Source organism: Carettochelys insculpta, chromosome 1 (genome assembly GCF_033958435.1).
Source record: "Carettochelys insculpta isolate YL-2023 chromosome 1, ASM3395843v1, whole genome shotgun sequence".
Taxonomy (NCBI): Eukaryota; Metazoa; Chordata; order Testudines; family Carettochelyidae; genus Carettochelys; species Carettochelys insculpta.
Genome location: NC_134137.1, coordinates 231,873,585 through 231,892,687, shown reverse-complemented (window position 1 = coordinate 231,892,687; position 19,103 = coordinate 231,873,585). Strand labels below are relative to the sequence as shown.

At 54.8% G+C, this 19,103-nt stretch overlaps 1 protein-coding gene across 1 annotated transcript; it reads left to right on the top strand.

Annotated features, from left to right (window-relative positions):
• The first annotated feature begins 5,786 nt into the window (after positions 1 to 5,786).
• On the top strand, positions 5,787 to 17,819 carry LOC142017095 (complement C1r subcomponent-like). The gene is made up of 11 exons (XM_075001749.1): positions 5,787 to 5,872; positions 6,719 to 6,947; positions 7,133 to 7,325; positions 7,501 to 7,644; positions 7,805 to 8,001; positions 8,505 to 8,652; positions 8,727 to 8,848; positions 9,852 to 9,930; positions 13,827 to 13,967; positions 15,804 to 15,878; positions 16,157 to 17,819. Coding segments are annotated over exons 1-11 (2,139 nt in total). The 5' UTR covers positions 5,787 to 5,870; the 3' UTR covers positions 16,966 to 17,819.
• Positions 17,820 to 19,103: the final 1,284 nt, after the last annotated feature.

Genomic DNA, 19,103 nt, shown 5'->3' with positions numbered 1-19,103 from the left:
AGCGGGCTGGACCGGAAGGTACGGTGGCCGGCGAGTGTCAGGTGGCTCCAGGGGTCCCTCGGCGCTCTGGCCCTCGCCGGTGGGTGGCGGGGCGACGGCGGATGGGACGGCGACGGGCGGAGCAGCTGGTGGTGGGGCTGCAGGAGCAGGCAGGGTGGGCGAGGTTGCGGCCGGCGCGGCATGGGGGGCCAGGTAGTCCACCAGGCGATTAAATGTGTCCATGTAGGCCCCCCACGCCTCCTGGCGCCAGGCCAGCGCCCGCTCCTGCAGCTGGAGGTGCTGCTCCGCGACCTCCAGCTGCCGACGGTGGATGGCCAGCAGCTGGGGGTCTGTCGCCGTCGGCGGTTGGAGGCGCGGGGTCCGCCGTCTAGCCCGCCGTGGGGCTGGTCGGTCCTCGGCCGAGGGACTGGCCTGGAGCAATGGTCCCGGAGGGCTCTCCGGGACGACTGACGCCTCGCCGACACTCTCTTCCGGTCCTTCTGATGGTGCAGGTGCAGGACACAGGAGAGGAGCGGGGGAAGAAGAATGGAGACAGGCGTTAGTGTGGGCCCCGAGCCGTGGCCTTTGTCCCCCCAGCCCTGTGCTGCAGGTTCCCCATCCCCGTCCCCGGGAGATGCTGCTGTGATGGATGGGGTTCAGGGGTCCCCCTGCACTGCACCCCGTCCCCTGGTGGGAGCGACTCTCACTTCACCCCGCAGGGTCTGAGAGCAGGAGAGGTTTCTTAGGCCACAGATGCCCAGTTTCTGCCAGGAGTGACAGCACCAGCTGTCGGAAGAGACAGTCCTTCCAACCCATCGTGGGGAGAAGACCCCAAGGGGTGCCCCTCGGGGATGCAGCTTTCCCCCTCCTCAGGCTGGCTGCCTTCCAGCTCTCCCTTCCCCTAGCCTCTACCTGTGGCCCCCGCCCTCGCCCCCCCAATTCCAAGCCAGCTCGGCTCCTCCCTCCTGTTTGTTCAGGGCAGAGGTGTCACCTGCCAGCTGTAGCCCCAGGATCCTCCTTTGCCCCTGGGAGCTATTCAGCTCTTGTTGCTCATATGTAGCCTGAGTCTCCCTTTGGCACTCCCCCCACTCCATCACATGCTGCTGCTGCGGGGTGTCCCACCCCCTCCTCCCGGGGGCCCCTCGAGGTTCCGCTCCCCCCTGGCCCGGGGATGGGGCATGGCACTGTCATGCGGGGTGGGGGCGGGCAGGGGCTGATGGATGCAGTGCTGTGAGGGCCATGGCCCTGGTGTCCTTGGGGCCATGGCCATGTGAGCATGTGGGGGGCCCTGGACACATATCTCTTACCCCCGCCACTCAAGCCCAGGGGTATCCACCAGAGGGGGGTACCTACCTGTTGGTCCGCTCCCACGGTCCGGAGATCCCCGGGGGGTGGAGGCCCTGCTGCTGCTCCGGGATGGCAGGAGGAGGATCTGCAGGCTGGATTCTGCGGAGGAGGAGCCCCCCTCCTCCTCCTCCTCCTCCTCCTGCCACGATGTCCCGGGGGTGGCCTCCGGGGGGGCCCCCGGGGTGCGGGGCTTGCCTCCGGGGCGGACTCCATCTGCAGGGCCTGCTGGGGCTCGTCAGCCGAGGTGTCAAGGGTGGCCGGAGGGGAGGAGGTGTGCCGGGGGCCCGGGATGTCCCTGAGCTCCCTGTAAAAGGGGCAAGTGACGGGGGTGGCCCCAGATCGGCTGGCCGCATCCTGGGCCCGGGAGTAACCCTGCCGCAACTCCTTGACCTTACTCCTGACGTGGTCAGGAGCGCGGGCAGGGTGACCCCGGGCAGCCAGGCCGTCGGCCAGCAGAGCGAACGCATCCATGTTCCGCCTCTTGCTCCCCATTACCTGGAGCACCTCCTCCTCGCTCCAGAGCCCCAGCAGGTCCCGCAGCTCGGCCTCCGTCCAGGAGGGGCCCCGCTGCCGCTTCCCAGCCTGGCTGCCCTTCTGGCTGGGCTGGCTGCCCTGGCTCCCCTTGGGGGGGGTCCCCTGGGGGCGCTGGGGGGGCTGCCGGGCAGCCATCGCAGCTCTGTGGGGCTGAGGGTGGTGCAGGCTGGCCGCGTGTGCAGGCTGCAGCCTGCACGTTCCCTCAGCTGCCTGCAGAGGAAGGGAGGGGGAGGGGACCTTTAAGGGGCCGCTCCACGTGGCCACCAGTGAGCTGAGGGGCTGGAGAGAGCGTCTCTCAACCCCTCAGCTGATGGCCGCCATGGAGGACCCGGCAATTTCGACGTTGCAGGACGCGGATCGTCTACACGGTCCCTACTTCGACGTTGAACATCAAAGTAGGGCGCTATTCCAATCCCCTCATGAGGTTAGTGACTTCGACGTCTCGCCGCCTAACGTCGAAGTTAACTTCGAAATAGCGCCCGACGCGTGTAGCTGCGACGGGAGCTATTTCGAAGTTAGTGCCGCTACTTCGAAGTAGCGTGCACATGTAGACACAGCTCCACAGAGCATCTCACCCTCTTCTGCCGCTAAGCGTCACAGAGAGGCGAGGGGGCTGCGGGGCATGCTGGGTCCTGTCCCAGTGCCACGAGATGTATTGCTTCCCATCCCAGCAATCCCTGTTTTTTTGTCCACATTTGGCGCCATCTGTCAATGGTTTGTACACTGAGCTCTGCCTTGTCCATCTGCTGGAATGAATCCCGCTCTACTGACCAGTACGCTGCTTGCTCTCACTAGCACATCACGAGCGGCAGTGGAGTGATTCCTTAAACTGCAAAGGCAACTGGTGCCTGATATTGATCTCCCCACATGCAGAATCTGCAACGTGCAATTGTATGTGGCTTTCACGGAGGTGCTGACCACAGGGAAAGGCCAGTTTGGGGCTTGGGAAACAAGCACACTGCGGTGGGATGACATGGTCATGCATGTGATGACATGCAGTGGCTGCAGAACTTTTGGATGACGAAAGCCATTTTCATGGCACGGTGTCATGAGCTGGTCCCTGTCTCTCTAGTAGCGCAAGGACATGAGTATGAGAGGTGCCCTGTCATTGGAGAAGTGTGTGGTGATTGCATTATGGAAGCTGGTTAGTCCAGACTACTATTGATTGGTTGCTAACCAGTTCAGAATGGGAAAGTCAGCCATCAGACTCGTTGGCAGAAGTGTGCGGGGCCATTGAATATCCTGCTCTGAAAGACCAGGTGTCTAAGTAATGTGAATGGTATTGTAGATTGCTTTGGACAAGTGGGCTTCCCTAACTTTGAATGGTCAATAGAAGGCATACATATTCCAGTTATGGCACTAGACCACCACCATAGTGATATTGGGTGACTCTGATTACCCTTTGCTCCCTTGGCTCACGAAGGCACAGGAACCTCGACCTCAGCAAGGAACACTTCAACTACAGTTTGAGCAAGTGCAAAATGGTGGTAGAATGTGCCTTTGGCCATTTAACAGCCAGATTCTGATGCCTTCTGACCCGTTTGGACCTCAGTGGAGCCAACATTTCCATTGTGGTGGGGGCTTGATGTGTGCTTCATAAAAGCAGTCTCTGGATGATGGTTGCTGCACCTCAGGGTCTGGCAGCTCTGATCTGGGGGTGAGACCTCCCGGGTTTTCCCCTTCTTGATGTTTTTTTCCTTCCTTCCTTCTTCCTTCCCTTCCTTCTTCCTGCTGTTTTCCTTCTTGGACTCCAGTTTAAGTAATGAAACTTGAGACCTGCTTAGCTATGTGTTGACTGGAGAAGATGTAGTTTCTTTTCTAAAGAGACTGATTCATTCTCAGCCTTAAGAGCCCAAAAGTGGCCTTGTAAAAGAAAAGATGCTGTGAGTGTGAAACATACACCCATTCATTATATGGTTCTGTCTGTTGTTTCAGATTTAAAAATTGTATCTAATATTTGACCATGAATGTATTCCTCAGGCAGCACAAGTGGGAGTCTGACAGCTGTCCCATCCCAACCTGTGGACAGGTTCTGCCAGATGCACCACAAGAATAAAAAACAGCAAGATCTCATTCTTGAACAATTGCAGAGGCATGGAAAGAGCATTTGCAAGCCACTCTTGACAGAAAGTGGACACATAAATGGCAGCGAAGCATGCTGCAACCGATGACTGGGGATTCCAAAAATCAGGAACAGTTCCTGTCAGTGGTCAGGGAATGGGTAGACAACCAGACTGCTGACTGGTTTGCTCATCTTCCTCTTCTTCATTGACCACTGTCTCTTTCTCCTTGCTGTTCTTACAGCACAGCTGAGCAGTCTCTCCCGAGGAGTCCAGGCAGTTTTTTGTGACCATGGTTTGGTCACTGCCCTGATCCCATCAAGCTACTCGTAAAAGTGGCATGATGGGGTAATGATCCAGGCTGGCCATTGGCTTCTTTTGCCTTTTGATACACCTGCCTGAGCACCTTGATTTTCACCTGGCACTGCCAAGCCTCCCTGGTGTAACCTTTCTCCAGCATACCCTGTGCAATTTTCCCATCAATGTCTACATTTCTTTTGCTTGTTCTGAGTTGCCACAGGACAGATTCATCCACCACTCTTCAGTGATGGGAGTCTGGCTTGCTCCATGCTAGGGCTCTTTTGTGACCCTGGGAACTCATGGCAAGATGTGCTGCTGAGGAGCGCTCCTGAGGTCTGCTAGCCATGCTGGCCAGAAAGAAAACGAATTCAAAATTCACGGGCTGCTTCCTGCTCACCTGAAGGGCAGTGCAGGTGAAAGCAATGACCAGAATGGACACACTGGGGGCATTGTGGGATACTTCTGAAGGCCAATAAACTCAAATTAAATAGTGCTGTGTCTACACTAGCCTTAAGTCGACCTTGTAAATTTGAATTTGGCATGACTCCTTGTAAAAAGGGTGGGGCGGAAAAGTCGACCTTAGGACACTTTAAAATTGACCTAACAATATTTGTCGTGAAAACGGTTGCATTATAAAATTGACCTAAGTCCATTAAAATCGATTTTATCCTCTAGTGTAGACCAGGCCTAAGCCATCCAGCTCTTTGTAGAACCAGCAGTTCATGGGGGCAGCACCAAGGTGGTGGTTTACCTTCCATATCTTGTGGTAGGTGTTTTGCAGCTTCTTCCCTTGGACCCTGCCCTGCAGTGTGTCCCGCTCATGGCCCCTTTCTGTCACGTAACATGATAGCTGTCTGTAGGTATCATTATCCCTACAGCTGAAGCACAGCTGGGGATTGAACAGTCTCCTTTTCACAAATGCTAATGAGGTACAGCACCTCAGCATTGCTCCTACTGGCACATGGAGCAAGTGTGGTCACTGGAAAAGACGAATCGACAGCCCTCTGTGCATTGCGGAGCAAATAACAAGGGGCCTTTCAAAATTCCCAGGATATGTAAAGGGTAGTCCTGATGGTTGGTCAACTGAGGGCAGGGCAGTAGTGTTCAAACTGGTGACCAGAGAAGCAAGACCTGGCATTGTTGATATTTCTAAGATAAGTAGGAGCTAGATTTATCTTATGCTAGTTTGGTTTTAAGAATAAGATTTCAAGCCTTCTTCCAACCTCAGAAAAATGCCCCAAAGAAGAGAGGCAGGAGAACATGAATCATATTCCTTTTTCCTTTCAAAGCATCTTTAAAAACAAAAATGCACTTAAATTTAGGCTCCCTCCCCACACCTCCAAAATGTGTAGCTCTCTGTTGGATCTTGATTGAAAAAAAAAAAGCGGTCTGGCCACAGTTCCTAAAAAGGGACAGCAGAGGGCAGCAGAATGTAGGCTAATGAAACCCAATCATGATGCCAATTGCTTTGTAAGCCAAAGCTCCCTCTCCCCGCCCCCTCCTGTCGGTTACCCCCCCCAACCCCCCCCCCCCACTGAATTACATCTGGCAGGGTTCGGAGTTTGTATCTGGTTGCAACTCGGGCAAGCCCCGGTTAGATCGCCCGGAGAGACAGAGAGAGAAACACGCACAGACAACAAGACTCAGACCATGTGAGTGGTGCCAGTCTGGGGAGGGAGGTGGTGGCACCTTTACTGGGTGGGTGGAAGGGTGGGCAGGCAGGAGGACTGAAGAGCCCCACTCCCTAGGGAAGGATGAGAGCCCGAAGGGGTTAAGTCCATGTCCCATGATGACCCCACTGGTAACCTCCTGTTGGAAGAGGTGCAGCTTGTGAGCCCCCCGGCTGATCTGCTTCCTGGGAAGGGGAGGGAGTGAGATTGGACTTGGAGGAGCGAAATGGCCCCAGACGTGAGAACCCCCAGAACAGGATGGGAGGGGGCAGCTAACCCACCCAGATCTCCAGCGCACACCCGGGAGGGAAGGAGAGGTTAACAGCCAGCCAGCGCACAACTCCCCATCCCCGTCCTCCTCAGGAAGGGGTTGCAGGAGAGGGGCGCAGACATGGCTGGGGTCACTCCCACCATGCTGAGAACCTTTGGACCCTGAAATGCTGAGCTGGGCTAAGTCCTGCTCTGACAAACAAAAGCCGAGCCAGGGGATTCAAGGCCAGGGGGAGGGATCCCTCGGAGCCCATAAAGCCAGAGCTTTTGCTGTTCCTTCCTCCGGTTCCAGGAGACCCGGCTCCATGGCTGGTGGGTAACAAACAGCCAGAGCCCCAGAGCTTACGCCTAGTCCCCCTCAAAATGGCCTCCTGGTCTGAGCACCTGACTGCATCTTGGGGCTCTTCCATGTCCCCTTTGTCTCCATTGGCTCTCTAACACCTGGTTCGTACTGAGTGTACATGGGTTCCATTGGACCATGCATGAATTCTTTGCTGGCTTAATATGGGCCAGATTTAGGGCTAGTATCACTCAACCCCATGTGCATTGTGTTTGCAGGCTGCCCCAGTTCCTCCTCTGGGGGGCTCTCCTCTTTGGAGTGGTCAGTTCCAGCCCCACTCCAAGAAAGCTGTTTGGAGAGATCACATCCCCCAATTACCCCCAGCCGTACCCCAACCGCAACATCAGCACCTGGGACATTAAAGTCCCAAAGGGGTTTGTGGTGAAGCTGAACTTCTGGTATTTTGACCTGGAGCCGTCTGAGTCATGTTTCTATGACTATGTCAAGGTGAGTGCAGCAGAGACCTAGGGTGTGCTGGGATGTGGGAGGGTGCTGGGAACCTTGGGGCACAGGTTGGCCTGGCTAGCCACCAGGCACAGAGGACAAGGAGGGAGCTGGAGATTCACAGAGCTCACAGAGCAGGTTAAACTCCACAAGTTCTGTGATTTCCCCTTCCGCTTTCTCCTTGGCAGATCACAGCAGATAAGAAAGACCTGGGACGGTTCTGTGGCCAGCAAGGCTCAGCCACAGGCAACCACCCGGGACGCAGGAAGTTCGTGTCCAAAGGGAACCGGATGAGGCTGGTGTTCCACTCAGACTTCTCCAATGAAGAGAACGGCACCATCATCCCCTACAAGGGCTTCCTGGCTTATTACCAAGCTGTGGGTGAGTATGAAGGCACAACTCCCTGCAGGAGGATACAGAGGAGTCCTGGACTCCATCCCCAGCAGGCAGAAGCCTCAGGACAGTTGCATTCCTGCAGCACCACCACCGCCAATATTGATCTTTCAGTCAGGTTTAACTCTTTCTTCCCCTTGCCCGGCACCCCCTGTCCCTGCAGATCTGGACGAGTGTGCCCATGGCAATACTGTTGAGGAAGATGAAGGGCCTCTGTGCCAGCATCTCTGTCACAACTACGTGGGTGGCTACTTCTGCTCCTGCCGTCCTGGATACCAGCTGCAGAGTGACCACCACTCCTGCCGAGGTGAGGGAAAGGTGCAGAGATGAACACAGGGGGAGAAGGCCCCCTGTGTGGGAGAGCTCAGAGCAGAAGGGGAGGTCTGAGGGAGCTAGGAAGCAACTGGTGGGAGAAGAAGCTGTCCCCTTTATGCCCACGGTAACTGCTGCTTTCTCCCTGCCCCCAGTGGAGTGCAGCAGTGAGCTGTTCACAGAGGCCTCTGGGTACCTTTCAAGCCCAGAATACCCCCTACCCTACCCTGCGGAGCTGCGGTGCAACTACAGCATCCGTCTGGACAGGGGGATGGCCATCACACTCAAGTTCCTGGAGCCTTTTGAGATTGATGAGCACCAGCAGGTCCACTGTCCCTACGATCAGCTTAAGGTACTGGAAACCAGCCCAAACCTGTGTCCCACCCTGCCACTAGACCTTAACAACCCTGCTTCTCCCAGGGCAGAGCTCACAGGGCGGGAAGAAGCAAAGATTAGGAAAGGGGGAATACCCAGGGTCCACAGCAAGGTTGTTTTCCTCAGTTAGTCCACCATCTGGAGCATCTCCTCCCACCCACCCTGAGCATTAGGGATCTGGGCCCCTCCCCAGGTCCCTCAGTACTGGGGGTGGATCCTGGGTTCTAATGCTCTCCTGTGCTCTTTTTCACCTCCTCAGCCCTGACAGCCCATTCCCCTCCTCTTGCCTAGATTCAGCATTAGATGGACCCACAGGTCTGAGACACTGGGACTGGCCCATCAGCCTGGTGCTGCAGGGCGTACTCCAAGGCCCACTGGCGAGCGCTGGGGCAAAAGCTCTGTTGGTCTGGCTTTTTGCAGGAGAGAAGGGGCTGAGGCTGGTGGGAATTTGGCTCTGAGGAACCCTCTCTTCCTCTGCAGATCCAAGCAAAGGGGAGAGAGATTGGCGAGTTCTGTGGCAAGGTGTCACCTGGCAGCATCCAAACCAACAGCAATGAAGTGGATGTGCTGTTCTTCACCGATGAGTCAGGGTTCAGCCGCGGCTGGAAGATCCGCTACAGCTCCGAAAGTAAGTGGCTCCCTCCCAGAGCTACTCCCAGCCCGAGCGTGCTGCTTGCTGAGACCCTGTGCGCTCCCCAACAGGAATCCGGTGCCCGCAGCCTGTGCCACGGGACCGGTTCACCGTCATCAAAGACCTGCAGCCCGTGTACCGATTTCATGACTATTTCATCGTCAGCTGCAAGACTGGGTATAATCTGAAGGAGGTGAGACCCTGCTTCTCCCCAGCGTCTGCTCTCTCTCCACGCCTCCTCCCTTTTCTTCGCGCAGCTCCCCCTCGTTCCCGTCTCTTCTCCCGGCACCCCCGGCCTTCTCACGGGAACGGGTGGGGTCAGAAGGGTCAGGAAGAACATTGTCACAAGCCTCCCAAACCAGGAATCGCTTTCCAGAGGGGTCCCAGCATTGTGCTCAGGAACACGATGACAGGCAGGGATTCTCCTCCTGCCTCTTCTGCCCCATCCCCCGGGGGTGGGGGAAGGGCGTGTGTCTCTAGAGCAGAATTGGCACTGACGGGTTTGGTGGCTGCAGGCTTTTCTGGCTGGGATAAAGAGGGTGCAGCAGGAGCCTGCTGGAATAGGGGCAGAAAAGGCCAGTGCATGATGGAGGCGGGAGGAGGGGTGCAGAGGTCATGACAGAGCCGTGAAGTAGGGATGTTAAAGTGTAACTGGTTAATGGGTAAGGGCTGGAGCAGCCCCCTGCCTACCCTGGGCAGGGGGTTGCGCTAGCCCTGCATGGCTGCCCGGGAGGGGGCTCTCTGGCTGGGCCAAAGTAGGCCCATCTGTGGTGACTCCAGGTTGGGAGGGGCATCTGGGAGGGGAAGAGGGACGGCGGGGGAGTCTGGCTGGTGCGCTGCTGCAGACAGGGACTGCTCTGCCCTGACTGGAGCGCCCCACCCTGCAGCACGCCTGGGGCTGCCATGGATGAGGCTGCTCTGTCTGGGCTGGAATAGTCCCAGTCCACTGCAGCTCCAGGCATCCCACGGGTAGGGGTGCTCCTGCCGGGCCAAAGCAGTTGGGCCTCAGCCACTCCTCCCCTCACACATCTGTTTAACCAGTTAAATGGGGTTGAACGTCCATCCCCACACTGGAGCGGCCCTCAGGAGCAGAGCTGCGCGAAGGAAGACATGAGGCTCTCTCCCATCACTTGCTGCTGAGCGCAGGGATCTGAGGTTACAAGTGGTCCTTGGCTCTTCTCTTCTTTCTCCTGCAGGGTGACCAGCTGCTGCCTTCCTTCACCGCTGTCTGCCAGCATGATGGGACTTGGCACCTCCCCATGCCCCGCTGTGAAAGTGAGTCAATGATGCAAGGATTATCCTCCCCTCAGCCAATCCCCAACCCCAGGGGGCGTTACTAGGTTGCCAGTTACTTTGGGGTGTGCTCATTTATTAGGGTTACTCTTTGGGGAGAGGAGGATAATACTACCAAGGTGCTGCTTGTGTAACTTGTGTTCTCATGTGGCCCTCCACTTCTCCCTCCTGTCTGTTCCTTCGCCCCTCCCAGTGGAGCTAACCCACAGGACCTGCGCTCCCCGCAGCTGGGCTCTTCCCACCCCAGAATCAGATGAACAAATACACGCACAGGCCACTAGAGCACATCTGAGAGGACCAGTTAGTCAGCACTCACAAGCTGACTCCTTAGATGCCCCTGGACTCAGTGGCTGGGTGGCACAGCAGTGCCAAGCTGTGACCCTCATGTGTCCCTGGACTCAGTGGGCTGATTTTAGACAGCACTTTAAGCTGCCAGCCCCATACACCTCCAGGATCAGCACATCTCTATCCTTGCTTTCATGCCACATCTGTTCTGGTTACTACCATGATGAGCAACCCCCACAAGATTCTTGGGCACTACAGGGCTGTTTAGCTTAGGTGCAAGGAACGTTGCTGCAAAGTGAACAGAGAAGCCAAAAACAACACCCTCCAAGGGTGGGGGTTGGCAGAGAGGAGAGAAAAAGAGAAAGAAAGAAAGAAAAGCAACCACCTTAACCATAAAAGATACCTATTTCCTGGTAGTGACCATACAAGAGGAGCCAAACAAACAAAACAGTTATAATATTAATTCTAACTTAAATCTGATTGCAAAAGTTAGGGCTAGTGAACCATAACGGATCACATAAGGTGGAGTACGGAGGTTAGCGAGAGAAAGACAGAGAGGGAGAGATCACACCACTGGGTGAAGCTCAAATTGATCATAGTTCCCAGGTGGTGATGGCAGCTGGGGTCCAGAGTTCAGGAAGCCGGCAGAGCAGAGCCCCCAGCACCATCAGTTAGTAGATGATGAAGTTCCAATGGAACTGATGCGGAATTTAGATTCAGGCATCAAAAGACTTTACCTGAGGTGGATGAGGGGTTTTGTAGAGAGCTGACAATGGCTCAAGAAGGAACACCGGATTGGTTTACGGGTAAACTGGTGATTCAAAGGAGTATTCCAAAGTCGTTTTGTTTAGGTTAGACCAGTGGGGTTCTGCTGAATCCCAGGGTTTCACAAAATGAAAGTAAGGGTCCAGCGGTCAGGGGTCAGCAACCTGCGGCTCCAGAGCTGCGCATGGCTTAAGGAGTCATTTGCAGCTCCGGACACTGCAGCCACCGACTCCTCTGCAGCTGCATGTGGCTCCCTGCCCTGCTGCTGCCAGAAGGAGAGTCAGATGGGTCCTGCATTGTCCTGGTTGGGCCCTTGGGAGTAGAGTCAGAAGAGCAGAGGTAGGTTCATCCACAACGTTGGGTGAGGTATTTGGGTGGGTTTGGGGCTGAGAGGAGTTAATCCTAGGGATGGGGGGGCAGGTTTGGAGCTGTGAGGGGTTAAACCTGGGGATGCAGGTAGCGGATTTGCGGCTGAGGGGGGCTAAAATTCTTTCAGGTTTAAAAGGGTTACGTGGCCAAATAAAATTGGGAAACACTGGTCTATACAATAGGGACTGATCATTTCTCTGATCCATGGGCAGTGCTCCTCTGAGGGAGCTCATAAAGCTATTAGATTAATTCTAGTAATAACTCTTCTATTGGTATCCAAAATACTGAAACTGCCTAATAATTACTGATCTGGTTACACACACCTGTGGATTCATTAAAATCTGGGGCAGGGATTTCCCATCAGGCAGTGCTTCCCTGCTTCCTGTGTCCTAGAATTCAGTGTAATTCTTGCTTTGGAATTACTGTTCTCCATTCTGTATGCTGATGGAGAGGCCTTCCTGTTCTCTTTTCATTGCAAATGAGGCTGTGTGTGTTTTATTAGGCATTTAGAGGCATCTAGTCTAGAGGGGGTCAGTTGTTTCTTCCCGTCTTTTCATTTCCTTATGTAAGTCTTCCTTCTGATCTGCTTTGGTTCATGCAAAGGCCAGTGGTAAGGGGTGGTCTTTCCTGGACACTGTACCCCGGTTCTCCAAGAATACAGAGCTAGTAGGCAACAGGGGTGAGTGGCGAATTCATCCTCCATAACACAGAGTCCTTGACCTTTCTAGTGTCAGCAAGGGCACTCAGGAATACCAGTTCTAACAGTTTCTTAGGCATTCTAAAAATGTCCTATTAGAACTGAGAGTGTGTCCCCTCCCTCCCTCCAGCAGTTATGTTCGGCAGGTCAAATGACCACCGTGCTTTCCACTGGGCTGGGCAGCATTTTTAAATAAAAAACAAATGCTTCTGTGGCACCTTAAAGACTAACAAATATATTTATTAGCTAATGAACTTTTGTGGGTAAGACCCACTTCTTCAGATTGGAGTAGATGATAAGAATCTAGGGTTTATATAGCAGGGAGGGGAGGAAGGAAACAGGGAGGAAGGGAAAAAAGTGGGGGTGGGGGCACCTGTCTTTAGCAGAACCAGTGGAAGAAGTAAATTAAGTAGGGTGTGTGATGTTCCTGTGAATATCAAAGGTGGGGAAATTGCCCTTGTAATACATAAGATAATGAAGATCTCTGTTAAGGCCCAGGTTAAATGTGTCAAACTTGCAAATGTATTACAATTCAGATGTCTCCCCCTGTAATCTTGTGGTAAAATTCTTTTGCTGAAGAATGGCTACTTTTAAATCCATTGTTGAATGTGCAGGGAGGTTAAAGTGTTCCCCTATAGGCATATGTGTATTCCAGTTTCTGATGTTGGATTTGTGTCCATTCATCCTTTGGCACAGAGACTGTACAGTTTGTCCAATGTACATTGCAGAGGCGCATATTAATGACAGGTGACCCCTCCCCTTTTTTGCCCTTCTTCCTTCCTCCCCTCCTGCTATATAAACCCTGGATACTTATTATCTACTCAAATCTAATGAAGTGGGTCTTACCCACGACGCTCATTACGTAACAAATAAGGCTACGTCTACGCGAGCTCCTTCCTGGTAATGAGTGAGCTGGGAAGATGCTAATGAGGCACTGCCATGAATATGCAGCACCTCATTAGCATAATGGTGGCCATGTGCGTTTCAAAAGTGCTGATTTTGAATCACATGCCTCCGGTGCAGCTGGGGTCCTTTTGAAAGGCCCCCTGACTTCGAAAGCCTCTTATTCCTATTTAGTTTCAGGAAGAAGGAGATTTCAAAGTCCAGGGATCCTTTTGAAAGGCCCCCATCTACATGGGCACAGCGTGATTTGAAAATGGAGCTTCTGAATCGCACACGGCCACCATTATGCTAATGAGGCACGGCATATTCATGGAAGAGTCCCATTAGCATCTTCCCAACTCACTCATTACCATGCCCCTTCCAAAAGGAGGGGACTATATAGATGCAGCCTAAATGTGTTAGCCTTTAAGGTGCTATAGGACTGCTTGTTTTTTGTGAAGCTACAGACTAACAGAGCTACCCCCTTAGACAATTTAAATAAAAACTTTAATCCAAATAGTCTTTTCCATCCCAAACACTTGCAAAAAGCTATGACAGTTCTCATTTTGCTCTTTGCAACATTTTTAGGACTTTAGTTAGAACAGTTATTCAAATGTGTTGATCATGTGTCACTAGATTTTAAAAACAGGTCAGTTTGGAACAATTTGGAATTTTTGTGTGCCTTTTTCTCCATTTCCCAAGCAGCTCTAGGGTCTGCCAAGTGGGGACTGGGCCTGCACCCCTCCAGTGAGCTCATGGACAGACCCATCCTCCCCTCACATCATGGGCTTCAGCTGAGTCCAGCAAGATTTTCCAAACCTCTTTGATGCAGTGAGCATTGTGGTTCCCCCTTGATTTCTTTCCTTGTTCTCTCTTGTAGTTGTGAACTGTGGTGACCCCAAAAATCTGAACAATGGGGCCTTCAGTTATGTCAAGGAACACGGGAACAACAACTACCAATCAGTGATCACCTACCAGTGCAAAGAGCCTTATTACCGCATCGTCACCAACAGAGGGAGCGGTGAGTCCTGCCCCCTATGGGAACAGCCATAGAAATCTGAAGTGGGAAAGACCTGTAACAAGGATGGTCTGTCTGCTTTAACAGCCAGAGTTTAGGTGCGGGTCAGCCCCTATTCCATGACATGGATCCTTAGGGACCCAGCAATTCGAGGCAGACAATGAACTGGGAGGGGCCAAGGCAGATACAGGAGAAAGGAAGCATCCTCCCAGGAACAGTGTTAAGGGCCTGCCTGGGATAAGCAACCTTCTCATGCAGAGTGGAGGCAGGGATCCCTTCTCTCCCAGCCGTTCAGGATGGACCCTGGGAAGGAGGCCGTGTATTTGCAGCCTCTTCTCTCCTAACGGGGGCTGCTGAGCTTTCCCCTGGGGGCTGGAAGAAGTGAGTTGAGAAAGGGCCAGCTGGGGAAGCTGCGTTAAGGCTGCTGCTGCTGGGCAGAATTAGCGCAGTTCTGGAAGGAAGGGGTGAAACCCTTGTGTATGAGGAGGGTGATCCTTCCTGGACTGTGCACAGGCCCTGGGGGAGACTGTGGGACTCCTGACCTCTGAAGGGAGGGGTCCTGTCTGAATGAGCACACAGGCAGACCCACCGATGGCAGTGGGAGGAGACAATCGCTCTGGGGCCTGGCAGTTCAAGGGGACCCTGGGCTCTGGCCACTGCTGTGGTAGCGCCAGAGCGGCAGGCCCCTTAAATCACTGCCAGAGGGCTGTGCTGTGCAGCATACTGGCGCGAAGCCTGATGCCCTCGGCCCACCCCCCTGCCCTCGGCCCACCCCTCTGCCCTCGGCCCACCCCTCTGCCCTTGGCCCACCCTTTGTCAGAGCCCAGCGCTGCCCCAATCACACCTTGCCCTGAGGTCCGCGGCGGCGCTCAGCTCCACTGCGCGCAGGCTGCCGAAGAACTCGGGGGCGGAGAGGGGCCAACGAGCTCTGTACTCCGTTCAAACTTGGCAGCTGAGCCACAGTGCTTGGGGATGGGGCCTGCTACACCCCCTCAGACCCTATCCCCCGACTTCCTGTTGGACGAGGCAAGAAGCACCCTCCTTTCCTGCCCCATAGCTCATACCTCTGCACCCCGAAATGGAGCTGTGCGGCCTCCCCCCCAACGGGACACAACTCCCCCGTCTCACAGTGCGGGTGGAAGGCTCTCGAGTTACTTCCAATTAGCTCAGTCCCAACCTATCCCCACCTCCCACCCCAAATAAACCTCGTCAGAAGCTTGAACCCCTCAGACGTGTGCAAAGACGTTCACACTTCCCCCTCTCCCTGCACCCCCGGACTCTCCGTCCATGTCTGCTCCAGGCCAGGGGGATTTAGCTCTACATCCCGCTCACAACTCAGTTTCACGACATGTAGCATCAAGAAATCCCAGTTGTATGTGTGCAAGAGAGACGTGTTAGATAAGCCCACCAACCCCTGGCAAAGCAGCTCAAGTACCAGATTCAGCTGCCTTTGTTTATTGGGATCACACTCTGAACTCTTCATGGCATTGAAGTCATATAGCTACTGACTAATATATCTTCCAGTGAGCATGTGACTTCCCCACAATCCCTCCAGCCTCCTGTACATGTCTGTGGCTCTTCCCAAGCTCTGCCAACTGGTCACTATCTCCCTGGATGAACAGGCCCAGAGAGAGCAGAGAGGAGCCGGGGCAGAGAGGGACGGCTCCCTCCTGGCTGATGTGTGGTGCCTCTGGGATTGAGGGGGTCACAGCTGAGCAGAGCATGTCCAGTGTGGGTGCTCCAGTGCCTAGAGAAGGGAATTATCTCCCTGGTCCCCCAGTGCCAGTGGGTCGCTCCATGCAGCCCTGGGTTTCATTATCTTCTTCTCCTTTCCCTCAGGTACATACACCTGCTCCGCTCAGGGCACCTGGGTGGACCAAGATGGCCAGGAGAACATCCCAGTGTGTTTGCCAGGTAAGCAGAGATCACCCCACAGTTCTGCGCTCACCTACATCCCTTACGGGGCAGCACTGAGTGAGGGGCAGAAGCAGAGAGCAAGCGAGAGAGGAAGAAGGGGAGCTGACAGTGATGGGGGATGGTGTGGGGGTGGGGGGGCAGTGCAGAAGACAGGCGAAATCCAGATGGAAAGGCCAGTGTGAGCGCAGGGAAGTGGGGTTGACAGGTACAGGGAGAAGAGGGGCAGCAGGAGAAGAGAGCTTGTAACAGCCTGTTTGTTTCCTGTCCCTCCCCAGTGTGTGGGAAGCCAGACAAGCCCATCACTCAAACCCAGCGAATCACCGGTGGCAGCATCGCACCACCAGGCAGCTTCCCGTGGCAAGCAAAGACACACATCATTGGGCTTGGGGGAGGGGCGCTGCTGGGTGACCGCTGGATCCTGACAGCTGCCCACGTCATCTACCCCAAGCAAACCAACTCAACTCAGAGGAAGAGCCCTGATGAGGTGCCTGAGGAAGCTGAGGTGTTCCTTGGGCACACAAAGGTGGATGAAATCCACAAGCTGGGTAACCGCCCCATCCGCAGGGTGTTTGTACATCCCACCTACGACCCTGATGATGACACCAACTTTGATGGGGACATTGCACTGATCGAGCTGCGGGATCCAGTGCCCCTGGGCCCCAACCTGCTGCCTGTCTGCCTCCCAGACGTCAGCAACAGCACTTTCTATGCCAGCCGGTACATGGGCTACGTGAGTGGCTTTGGGGTGGAGAAGAACTTTCTCGCAAACGAGCTGAAGTACGTCTCACTGCCAGTGGGGAACCAGGCAGCCTGCAAGAAATGGCTGCAGGGACAGAAGGTAAATGGGAAGCTCATGGTGTTCTCTGAGAACATGTTCTGTGCTGGCTCACCCACTGGGGGGAAAGATACCTGCCAGGGCGACAGCGGGAGTGTCTTCACTGTGCAGGACCCAGAGAGCGAGCGCTGGATAGCCACCGGGATCACCTCCTGGGGCCTGGCCTGTGGCAAGAGCTACGGCTTCTACACCAAGATCATCAACTACCTGGAGTGGATCAGAGAGAAAACAGGGAGGGAGAGTCTCTGAATGCCACTATCCTATTGGCTGAAGCTTCAATGATGTCACTTAGAGAATCAAAGACATCATTGGCTGAAACATTGTGATGTCATAAGAGCTTCTCAAAACTGCCTGAGCAATGGCTTAATTCTTGGAGCCATCATCAAACCTTCTGAGGCCTGCTCTTTTCTAAGATATTAATTGAGTGGGTGTGGGGCCTGGGAGGAGGCTGGGTACAGGAGACGATTCTGACCTGGGGGTGGGGCATAGGTGTGGGCACAGGGTTTCCAGGGGTGTTTAGATGCAGGAGGAGAGTGCAGCAGGTTTGGGTGCAGTTGAGGACTGTGACATGGGTAGGGGCTGGTGCGGGAGGGGGTGGAGTGCCGGGTGCAGGTCCTGTTTGAGGGGTGATTACTCTACGCTGCTCCCGGCTGTCAGCCAAGCAGGAGTCTTGAGAAGGCTCCCTGGCTGCCATGGCCCCACATGCCACACTTACCAGCCCATTACTTGGGCAAGCCAGTGTGTCTCTGCAGACAGTTCCCCTTGAGAGCACAGGTCTCCATTTCCTGCCCACAAGCACAGACCCACAGCTCCCATTGGCCACGTTTGGCCCACAGGTCATATTTTGCCCATCCCTGTTCTAATATTTCCAAATGCACCTTCACTATTGGACAAAGCCTTGAGAATGTCAGGAGGTCTTGTGAAATCCAACATGCTATTGGCTGAAGTCTTGGTGATGTCATAAAGACTTCTAAAATCTGTCGCACTATTGTCTGAGACGCTTGCAATGGGGTACAGCCTCCTGACCAGGGCTGAGTGCACCTTGTACTGGTGCCTTGGCTCCAATGAGGTTCTGCCAATATTAAAATCACAGCTATGGACAATGACTGGTTTATTTCATCGCCTCCCGTTCCCACCCCCATTCATTAATAACTAAAAGCACCTTCCCCACAGTGGGTTCTTCCAGTCACTTGCAGGCTGTGCCTGTACGGAGATTGCTTCAGCCAGACTGAAATGCAGCCACCTCTGTAGTAGGGCTGTGGGCACCCAGTTTTTCACCCAAATGCTCCGTCGAAATCACACCCTGATGGCTCTGGCCAGTTGGCCACCAAAAGTCTGGTTGGCTGCAGCGTCAGTGCTCCAGGCAGGCTCCATGCCCAGCTCTGTGTGGCTCCCAGGAAGTGATGACATGTCCCTCCAGCTCACAGGTGGAGGGGCGTCCAGGAGCCTACCTGCTCCACTCCCGCCTTAAGCATCATGCACCCCACCTCAGAGCCCACACCTCCAGCACACAGCCCTTAACCCCCTCCAACTCACTTCTCCTGCTCCCGCTCGGAGCCCCCAACCTTTCATTCCCACCTGCGCCCAGACGTCCCTCTTGGATCCCAAACCCCTAATCCCCAGCCCCACCCCAGAGCTAGTATCCCCAGCCAGAGCTCTCACTCCCTCCACACCCTGACCCTTTCCTCTGCCCAGGGAAAGTGAGCGAGTGAGTGGCAGGGGAGGAGTCAGCAGCTGAGGGAGGGGAGGAGTGAGCCGAGAGGAGGCCTCGGAGAAGGGGAGGTGAGGGGGAAGGTGTTCAGTTTTCTGCAATTATCCACAAGCAGAGAAGGTGTGAGACCAAGGTGGTGCCAATGCCTGAGACCGGCACCGTGCCAGGGAACTGTCCAGGTGACATGTACATATTCACACAGCCGGTTCCCACAAGAGACTCGCGTGCCCTGCAGCTGACGGCCTCCCCCACCCCCGGGAGAAAATTCTTTCCTCGCCCCACAGAGGAGGATCCGTCAGACCCTGGACACATCAGCAAGAACCTGCCAATCAAGCACCTGAGTGAGTGGATGCACCATACCACCTCAGAGCCCTGGCCCAGCCTGTCTGGTGTCCCCCAGTCCTGCCCACAGGCCCTGCCTCTGGGACTTCTGGCGCTGGGTGGGTTTAGAGCAATGAGCTGCACCATTCTGGCTGCCAAATGCCTACACCCACCTGGGGATCCACCAGGCCATTGCTGAGCTGTCAGCATCCTGATCCTGAGAGGCCTCCTGTCCACACCCAGCCAGAGACAGGGAACCAATTACTTTGCCACCACACGGTGGCAGCTAAGGCCTGAGCTACACCTGCACAGTGACATTTGGTGGCCTATGGTCGCTCCCTCCCTGGCCCATACT